At 37.9% G+C, this 9,988-nt stretch overlaps 2 protein-coding genes across 2 annotated transcripts in view; both read left to right on the top strand.

Annotated features, from left to right (window-relative positions):
• LOC140927098 (cleavage and polyadenylation specificity factor subunit 3-like) overlaps positions 1 to 4,188 on the top strand; it is a 28,507-nt gene extending 24,319 nt beyond the window's left edge. Inside the window, exons 24-27 of the mRNA XM_073376754.1 lie at positions 1,070 to 1,157; positions 1,925 to 1,967; positions 2,544 to 2,661; positions 3,581 to 4,188. Coding sequence (XP_073232855.1) covers positions 1,070 to 1,157; positions 1,925 to 1,967; positions 2,544 to 2,661; positions 3,581 to 3,670 — 339 coding nt within the window. The 3' untranslated portion in view covers positions 3,671 to 4,188. The remainder of the gene's footprint in view (positions 1 to 1,069; positions 1,158 to 1,924; positions 1,968 to 2,543; positions 2,662 to 3,580) is intronic.
• A 1,962-nt stretch (positions 4,189 to 6,150) lies between these two features.
• LOC140928831 (E3 ubiquitin-protein ligase SIAH1A-like) lies at positions 6,151 to 9,112 on the top strand. Its single transcript, XM_073378617.1, has one exon. It carries the CDS (start codon positions 6,372 to 6,374, stop codon positions 7,203 to 7,205), a length of 834 nt encoding a protein of 277 aa, XP_073234718.1. The 5' UTR covers positions 6,151 to 6,371; the 3' UTR covers positions 7,206 to 9,112.
• Positions 9,113 to 9,988: the final 876 nt, after the last annotated feature.

Raw genomic sequence — 9,988 nt, 5'->3', positions numbered from 1 at the left:
TAAGATTGATTCACTGCAGCACCTTGAAATTTCAGGACAAACTTATCCTACGAACCGGACAAAAATCTGCGTTACAACATTCACTGTTTTGACGTTATGCTAATTTTTCCAAAATAATGCGCACTATACATACCTCCATGACTAGTACATTTTAGTTTGAATTTATCGCATCTTTTGAATGTAAAACATTGACAATACTCACACTGAAATGTACTAGTCATGGATATATGTATTGTCCGCATTAATTTGGAAAAATTAGCATAACGTCAAAACAGTGAATATTGTAACGCAGATTTTTGACTGGTTCGTAGGATAGGTTTCTCTTGAAATTTCAAGGTGTTGCAGTGAATCAATCTTAATGAAAGTTACAGACATTTTTATATACATTATGAAGATTATGTGAAGAGATTTTAAAAAAATTCGTTTGAGTCGTTTTGGAGATATACAAGAAAGCGCTAAAAGTCCAAATTCTGAATGAAGTTGCACTTATACAGGTGGTGAGAAAACGGGTTAGATTTCAAGATCGCATGAACGAAAGTACACCAAAATTTCCTAGCATCAAAATATGATATTAAGCATCATTCTTACGCCACTTAAGAATAATTTGAGTCATTTATAACGTTTTCATTAAATAATCTATCGCCGCTATTGGAAATTTAAGGTTTGAAATATATTTTCGTTTTAGTCGAATTCAAACATACAGAATTTTTTACTTCTTACGGAGATTGTTTGCTAAACACCAAACTTTAAGTTCCTAGTGTTGGATTTTCAGTAGCAGGTCTAGATCACACAAAATTCGGCTTTTATCAATTTCAAAGTTTTTTGTTTATTGTTGTCATAGTAATATCGATTTTATTGAAAACTACATTTTCACATATTTCAATCCATAGCCAATTACTGGTAAAAATTTTATAGCGATCGGACAAGGAAAAAATCACTTTTAAGGCGATTGAAAAATATCGGTATGGCCTCTGAAAAACTGTATCGAAACACCTTAAGTTGTGTTTTCAAGACGCCACTGTTGCTATCTTATACTGTATTGATTTTAATGTTACTGTTTTCATTTTAGTGGGTGGCTAATCCCGTAAATGACATGTACGCTGATGCTGTTCTAGCGGTGATTTTACAAGTTGAATCCAATCCTACTGCAGCTCAAGGTGATTACTTTACTTCAGTTAAACCTCGCCTGACATTCACCTTAACTGTGGTTAAACGAGTCAGTTTAATTTTTTAAGCAAAATATCGCATTTGCCCCAGCGTTTATTTTGTACACGTTTAAGATTTATGATGTATGTTGCATGCTGTAGTGGAACACATGTAAGGATCATTTGATTAAAAAATAGGACCTTTTAAATCCCTTGATTGGTTTATGTGCTCTGCATTGCTAAAACCTCGAATCCACTGACAACTTATTTGTGGACTGTTTCCTTACAACAGAGAAACGTGTTCGGTGCAACTACATCTTATACTGTTATCTACCTCCTTGTTTGTTGTTGTTGTTGTTGTTGTTGTTTTGTGTGTCTCGTGCCGTAAGGGCTTGGTTTTTACTAGCTAAGCAAGCACAGGCGCATGTACAATCGCAAGGGTAGATATGCTGGTCATGGGCGTTTCACTGGCCATTTAAACGGACTTGACGCAAACTCAAGGATCAAAGTTTGTCCTTCTCTTCTCTTGCACTTGTGTTTATCTGTTGCGCCTGCGTTAGTGGTCGTTTTCATTTGACACAACACTTGTTGTTCTTGTGCCTGTGTTATGTTCGCTTCGACTGCTTCGCTTGAGAAAGTAAGGTTCGGTGTTGTCACAAGTGCATTTTGGGACTGTTTCGGGAACGTTATCGCTCAATTTTATAAAGCACAAGCAAAAAAAAGAATATATCTGTAAATTCTGTTCATTTTTGTTTTTCTTCTCTTTTTTTTTTTTTTAGTTGCTCGCTCCAAGAAGTCTGACTTGAGCAAGTTTCCTGAAAAGTAAGTTTTGGAGACAGATGTGATATCCATCATACCACAACAGTGGTACAAACAAAATTGTTATAATTATATAGCGCGCGCTTTCATTGGTTCCTTCGAGTCACACGACATGAACATTAACAGCCATTTCCCGCCAAAAGTTTCCCAGTAGACAGCCATGCAAAATCTGTAATGTCAGAGGATGACAGTGCACTGTTAGCCGCGAATTTCCACTTCTTGCCAAGATTTACCTTCATTAATTTGTACGCTTAGGAAAGCGCAAATTTAATCAGTCGGTGCACGCAAAAATGTACGAATAAATCAGTCAGCTAGATACTGGCCTGGGCGCTCTAACGACTGAGCTACAAGCTGGGCTCTCGCACACTGCTAGGATCAACGAGCGAACTTATAGAGCGTTTTCACCCACATAACCTGGGGTTATGTAATTTGTCAAAGCAAAAGAAAAGGTTTAGCTTAAACAAAGTTCAACAGCCGCTCTTTGTATGTTTTCGGTCACCTTGTCCAATATGAGGGCCATGGCTTCATCTGAAAGCGCTCTATTGATCTCATCGACAATCTCTATTTACTTTGTGCCAGACTTGTGACACTTTTAAGGGGAACTTATGGTAACGAAGCTGTAACTCGAACCACAAAAGGTGACCAGATATCCGTGCGACTGGACGGACAAACAGCTGTTATCAACCTTGATACTCTGGTAAGAACCAACACTATTTAGAATTCCTTTGTCGTAGGCCAGTCCTGGTGAAGCATCTGGTAAACTATTTAGATTCCGATCGCTGACTTACTCGGGCAGCTACACCTCATAAATAGAAAATCTGGTGTGATAATAAAACCGGCAAAGATGACGAACTTAGCTAACAATGCTGGGAATAACATCTAAGAAAATCAGGAAATAAAATAAACTATACTGCTCGAAAGATTGCCCTTCTTTAATGATAAGAATAGGATTAACGACGAGGTGAGGCACGACTCCCCTGCACAGGCTGTGGGAGTGACTAAGCGAGGTACCGTAAAATTCCGAAAATAAGCCCCGGGGATAAATTTTTCAAAGGCCCTTTTTGAGGGGCTTATCTTTGAAGGGGCTTATCTAAGGAGGGAAATTTGCGTTTCAAAATCGATTAGGCTAGCTTATGGTTGGAAGGAAATTTACCGTTTTTTCTTTGTTTTACTTTGTATTTGAGGGCACTATTTTCAAGTTATTACTAGTTTGAGGGGCTTCGATTTGGAGGGGCGTTTTCATGGAGGGGCTTATTTTCGGAATTTTACAGTATGTTAAGAAGAAGAAACAAGTCAAGGTAACGCAACATCTCGCCAATCATTTTACTGCGGATCGCTCTAGTGAAGAGAATGAAGGGCTGGCGCTTCGATCGTCAGCTTTTGCATCTCTTTACGGTGGCAAATTTATTTCATTTTGGTTTATGACACTAATTTTATTATGAACTAATGGTTGGTCGGCGGTTTCTTATAGGAGCCATCTGGCAGTCCAATGCTGGCTGCTTGATCGAACCCAAGAATCCCTTCGTCTACATCTAGTGTCCAGTCTCTGTGAAGTTTCTGGAATTACCAACTGACATTTTTGCTGACTGTTAATTTGATTTCTTTTCTCTGGACAGGAAGTGGAGTGCCTTGATGAAAGTTTACACAGCCATGTTTCATCTGCAGTGAAGCGTCTTCATAATGCCATGGCTCCATGTCACCCTTGAGACTTCCCTCGTTCATTTAATCTTACAGGTTTCTCTCATCTGGGCCTGAAAAAAGAACACTTAAACTCTTTTTAAGACAAGCCCGCTTTATAGGATTACGAGCATTCGTAAAGCGACCGACGTTTACTCAGAAGTGAGAGATTGGAGTGGTTGAGCCTTTCACTATGTACTGGAACAAACACTCGTTTCCGCTCGCTCAACGGCGACGTAAATTTCAGTATTAGGTTATTTTTTCTACAAAGGAATTTACGTCCATCAGTGCAAAGTAAACTTGTCTTTAAGGGGCGTTTGGAGGAGGAGAGGTGAAGAAAAATCGTTGTGAAAGTGTTCTGTTAGTGAATACAGCGTCTCTAACTTATTATAAAGTTGTCTTTGTTGTCTACTATTTCTAGTGAAAAAAAAAGATGAAGTAAACACTGTCTTTTCCTTAGTATCCATTTTTCGTATTCCTTGCTCACTTTTCTAGGAAGTGTTTTCTCGAGGCTTGCTTCCTGTCCTTTACGACTAATTTCAGGGCTTGTAAACATCTCGAAATAAAGCAGTAACACTGGATATTCTGAGGAAGTTTCATTAAACTGGAAATGAGAAAATGGTTTGGGAAACTCGCTGTAACGAGCCCAAGCTGTACTTCGCCGCGCAACACTCCTCCTTGGAGGGTCTGGGAGGAATTTAAGGAGGAACGTGGCCTGACGAGACAAAGGACGACTGACGGGAGGTGGGGTGGGGGTTACAAAGCTTATACTTTACTGATACTCCCAATATTTGAGGGTCCTCAGTATTTTTTCAGGATCCGGGATCTATTCGGGCTTTAAGAACATCAAAGGCCCCCCTTAACCTATCCAGAGGTGCTTTCAGTCGGCTCTGCAACATCTGGAAGTCGAAGCCATACAGCCTCAAAACTAAGATCAGGCTTTACAACAGCAATATTAAGGCTGTCCTTTTGTATGGCTCCGAGTGCTGGAGAATAACTAACGGAGATATGAGAAAGGTCGATGTCTTTCATAAGAAGATCGTAAGATCTGCTACATTTTGGCTTAACAAGATCACTAATGACGAACTTTAAAAGAAGACGGACAGTTTAAATATGAATTATTTTCCACACTTTATGGCTGCGAGGGGTGGTCACTTACTGTAACAATGGAGAAGTCCCTCAATCGTAACCTGATATCAGGTCCAATTTTAGCAGTTCTCGTCTCTGTAACGGCCAGCGCTTAAGTTGGGCCTGATCCAAACTCATTCACGTTTGTGCTCGTTACGGCCAGATTTTGGCCGTAACGCTGATTGGCTGTTATAACAATGCCACAAGATCTGATTGGCTGTCGGAAACGCCCGAAGTTGAAAGCGCTTATTCCTCGCGTGGTTGTTTTCGTCAATGATCCGTCGTCGGCGGAGAGAAGGATCGATTTTGCTGTCTTTTTTTCTGTCTTATGGTCTTATGGTAGGAAATTATGCCTTAATATGTGCCATGGGAATTCAGAAAATTCATATGGTTGTTCATATATTCTCTGGATTTGCTTTATTTACGGAACTAATGAGAGTGTATCGCGGAGTTGAATCCCTCTGCAAGCTGTTGCCGCTAGCAAGGTGCCTTTTGATTAACAGATAAAAGCTATTTTTTAAAGTCAGCCAGTCTGCATTTTTTTTTTTTTTTGAACTGTACGGCCACCTTCCAACTTTGTCAGACAGCATCGGATTCAGAACGCTTGGTCTTGCTCGCCATTGCCACTGTCACTGCGAATTGTCAACAAGCCAGCTTGTCCCGTGGCGGCCGACACACGGACACCTAAGAGAGTCCAGAGTCCAGAGTCCATAGTCTATATTTTGCCGCCCACTTTTTTAATTGATTGACATTTGCCGTAGTCCAGAGTCTACATTAATAGACACTCTGATTTTATCGATAATTATTGAGCGTTGCTATCGACATTATCGATTACACCAGTCAGGTGTAAATGAATCAGACTCCAACCAAATCACAAAAAAGGCAAGGCATTTTGTTTTCAGTTTCAGTTTCAGTTTTTTATTCACACTTTATATACTGTTTACTTTGATCAGAAATAAAAATGTAGAAAAGATAACTTAGATTGTTAGAATTTTCAATAGAATGCACCTTACCTTATTTACTTTACTTGTTTTTGCTTGCCATGAGGTTGTTTTCCCGATCCGTTTATTTCCTTTAACCCCGAGTTTCGGGTCAGTGACATGTTGATGTTTTGTAAGGTTAATTTTTCTACGCCAGTACAGAATTTAACCGAAGTGATTTCCTTATTAAAATTTATAAGAAATAATAATAATCGAAGTTATCTTTAAATTTTATATTTTTTACAGGAGCCGGTTCCTGATTTTTATTAATGATTTTAATTCCATGCTGAGCTTGGGTTGCCTGTGGAATCACGAGACAATTGTCGGTTTTCGGGACTGAATCGGAAAGCTTCGGTCTTCGTCATCTAAAAAGAGGCGAGGCTCCTAAGTTCTACGAAACACGAAAACAAATTATCTGAAGGAAGCTCAAGAGGAGATATTTTGTGGCATCGATGTGGCGAGATTCATTTCATTTTACTACGGCTTTCAGTATTTTGGGGGTAGTAACAATCATAATGGATTTACTTGACAGTGGAGGGGAGTATCTGTGATTTTAAAAGTGACAAGAGAAGGATGTGTCCTTAAAAACCGTTCAGTCAAAGAGTGTAGCCTGTAAAATAGTATGAATCGCCAGCCAAGTTCACAGTCCCCGCAGAAACCGCCAAGAATAAACGGAAACCAACCAGGTGGACCATCAAATGCCGACTTAGCAAGTATCTTTGAATGCCCTGTGTGTTTTGATTATGTTTTGCCTCCTATTCTTCAATGTAGTAGCGGTCATTTAGTTTGCTCGAACTGCCGCCCTAAGTTATCATGCTGTCCGACATGTCGTGGTCCTCTAGGAAGTATTCGAAATTTAGCCATGGAGAAAGTTGCGAACACGGTTTCTTTTCCTTGCAAATATGCCTCAGCTGGCTGCGAAGTTAACTTGCCACACACTGAAAAACCAGAACACGAAGAATCCTGTGAATTTCGACCCTACTCTTGTCCTTGTCCAGGAGCTTCGTGTAAATGGCAGGGATCTTTGGACTCAGTAATGCCTCATCTTATGCACGCCCATAAATCTATCACAACTCTTCAAGGAGAAGACATTGTTTTCCTTGCTACTGACATAAATCTTCCCGGAGCTGTTGACTGGGTGATGATGCAGTCCTGTTTTGGACATCACTTCATGCTTGTACTAGAAAAACAAGAGAAATACGAAGGACTCCAACAGTTTTATGCCATTGTTCAGTTAATTGGAACACGTAAACAAGCTGAAAACTTTGTATATCGACTAGAATTGAATGGAAATAGAAGGCGATTAGCTTGGGAAGCAACTCCAAGAAGTATCCATGAGGGAATTGCTTCTGCTATTTTAAACAGTGATTGTCTTGTGTTTGATACCAATATTGCACATTTGTTTGCTGATAATGGAAATCTTGGTATCAATGTTACCATATCAATGGTCAGTTGAATGGTACTGCACTGTAATTTTGGAATGTACTGGTGGAAATGTAGTTGTTATTTCCTTTTGCTGATACTGGATAACATTGGTGAAACAATTTGTCTAACTTAAGTATTTTTGGATTGTGTTTAAGTTCTAGTTTATTTTTTATCTCAGGTAGTTTTTAATTTTCTTTTGTTGCAACTTCATTAGCAACATTACCATACCCAAAAACAAGAGAAAAACAAAAATCACCTGAGATAAAAAATTAACTACAACATATATGTAATCAGTTGTGGTGCCATGCTCTACAGAACAAACTTTCAAAATAACACAAACTTGCCATTGTCAGATTTTAGGACAAGTGTATTGTCATGAATATGACACATGAAGAAAATAGATAATAAAAAAAGCTTAATTTCTTTTTTGCTTATTTATGTGTCAGTTTTTGTGGCAGCTACAACTAGAATTTTCAAACAAAAAAATCTTTGAAGGAATAAAGAAGGTCTGGAAATTCTATGTGTGCAACAACAAAGCTAAATTCTGGCTCATAGAGAAACACAATTTCAAAGCCATGAAGTGTGGTTTCTACGACTCTTAGAAATGCCTCTTCCATGTTCATGTTGTAGTTAATTTTTCATCTTAGGTAATTTTTGTTTTTCTTTTGTTTCTGGGTATGGTAATGTATGCTAATGAAGTTGAAACGAAAGAAAAACAAAAATTACCTGAGATCAAAAATTAACTACAACACCAAATTATAAGTAGACACAAGTAGTGATTTAATATTAAAATTTTGTTCATATACCCTTTTTTAAATCATGCTTTTTTTCTCACTCTATTGTTTATACAGTGTAATGATACATTTGTATGTTTTTTTGTCATTTCATGTATATTTAGAATTTGTTCTTCTGTAGAGCAAACCATCTAAAAAGTAACAAAAGTCTGAATCTTGCAAATTGATAGTTAAATTTACAATATCTTAAAATGTCTAAATGTTACAGAACACGACCAACTTGTTCAAAACAGGGCCAAACCAGGATCTGTACCAGACTTTAATGCCAATATTCCATCCAACTACTTTGTGCAGTTATTTTTTCGTTTTAAAATGATTTCTAAATTTCTATATGAAAGAAAAACAATTTACATCACGTAAGTGCTCAAGACCATGAAAACAATATAGAAAGTCAGCAGAATTACTGTATTTTCTTGATTAATTACCAGGCCCGCAATAAAAATTGCCTTAGTTCAAATAACATCCTGAGGTATTAATGAAAAATGTATAAAATGCTTTAAGTTTAACAGTAGGATGTATAAAACTTTTAAAAACAATAATATTATTTTAAAAAAACTTTCCTTAACAAAGACTAGACCAAAATGAAGTATATGGTTAAGTAAATCTTCAAGTTTGATGTAACAAAATATTGAAAGATGCAGTTAGCACTGTGGAAGATGATTCCTTTTTCTTCAGTGGTCATCACAGATAATAGTGCTGATATTCCATGGCACTAAAATCAGTGAGTGTGGAAAGCAATTTAGTACAAGGTGGCCTATAAATTCGAGTACCAAAAAATTTTCTTTGACACACTTCTCCAATTTACAAACAACAGGAAAATTTATTTACACTCCTTCGGGCTTTAATTCAGCTTAATTTCACAGAAACTGTTTAAATAAAACTTTTAGTGCAGGCTCTTTAAACATGAGAAACAAGGAACTAATATTTAATACACAGGATGGCATTTACCATTATTTTTTTTATTAAACAGACAGGTTATGGAAATTAAATATAACCAGGAGTTTGTGATACATTCTGTAATTTAAAGAGTGTGGTGGAAGTTTGTACAAACGTACCTTACCAATTTCAAACAAATAAAAATAGTTGGACTTTTCCCTTTGCCTTGTACTATTAAATTTAGAAAATAAAAATCATTCTTTAGACACACCATTGCTTTTTGTTGATGCAGTAAGAAGTCTGAAAATGTCCAACCACTACTTTTAATTAATGATGACATCATCCCTTGTGACCGCTGGCTGATGTTAACACTGAAAAGGGTTTAACGCAAAGGTCACTTTATGTTTTGGCCTGCAACATTCAAATTTGCTCCACAGAGAAGTGTCTGTGCCCCATTAGTATAGAGAGTGAAAAACAGGAAGAAAAACCTATTGGTGTTCATTTTAAGGAAGTGTCATTTTAAGCAGGTGTCAGGAAATATTTTGCATTGGATAGGCATGTAAAAAACAGAAACTATTTAACTAATTAAAAAGTGTTATTCATAGCCTGGGTAGCTGGTGGGATTAGCAGACAAAGGCTGTAGTGTTCTAGAAAGGAACCCCAGGCACAACAACTATTATCCCACCAGCTATGCAGGCTATGTTATTCACTAAAATTCGCTTACTCACAACCATGGAAAAGACCTTTTCTTTTGGCTGGAAATTCAGTAATAGCTTGGCAACCTCGCTTCCCCTGAGAGGCTTAGCCTGCATAGAGATGCCCCCTCTCCCTTATTATTATTATTACTTTTTTTTTTTAGGGGTGGGGGAGTCTGTACACAGGCTACGAGGGGCTCAGAGGCAGTTTCTCTGTGGGGAAAACACCCAAAGAAAAGTGAGTGCAGGCATAAAGTAAGTGCTTGGCAGTATGTGCACCTGCACTCACTATGTTCAGCTGACATTCATCACAACCTAGGGCACCCCTACAGAGGGATATAGAGGAGACAGGCTGAGGCTACTGTTAGTTACCATGCCCACCCATGGGTTTTAACAGCGACCTGTACTGCAGGAACTTAACTTAGAGAGTTCTGGATTATGATGATGTG

This window comes from Porites lutea, chromosome 2 (assembly GCF_958299795.1).
Source record: "Porites lutea chromosome 2, jaPorLute2.1, whole genome shotgun sequence".
Classification (NCBI taxonomy): domain Eukaryota; kingdom Metazoa; phylum Cnidaria; class Anthozoa; order Scleractinia; family Poritidae; genus Porites; species Porites lutea.
Note: the sequence above shows the minus strand (reverse complement) of the source record. Positions and strands in the feature narration are given on the sequence as shown.

Coding starts and splice junctions, on each gene's coding strand:
- LOC140928831 (XM_073378617.1), top strand. CDS start 6,372: ATGAATCGCCAGCCAAGTTCACAGTCCCCGCAGAAACCGCCAAGAATA.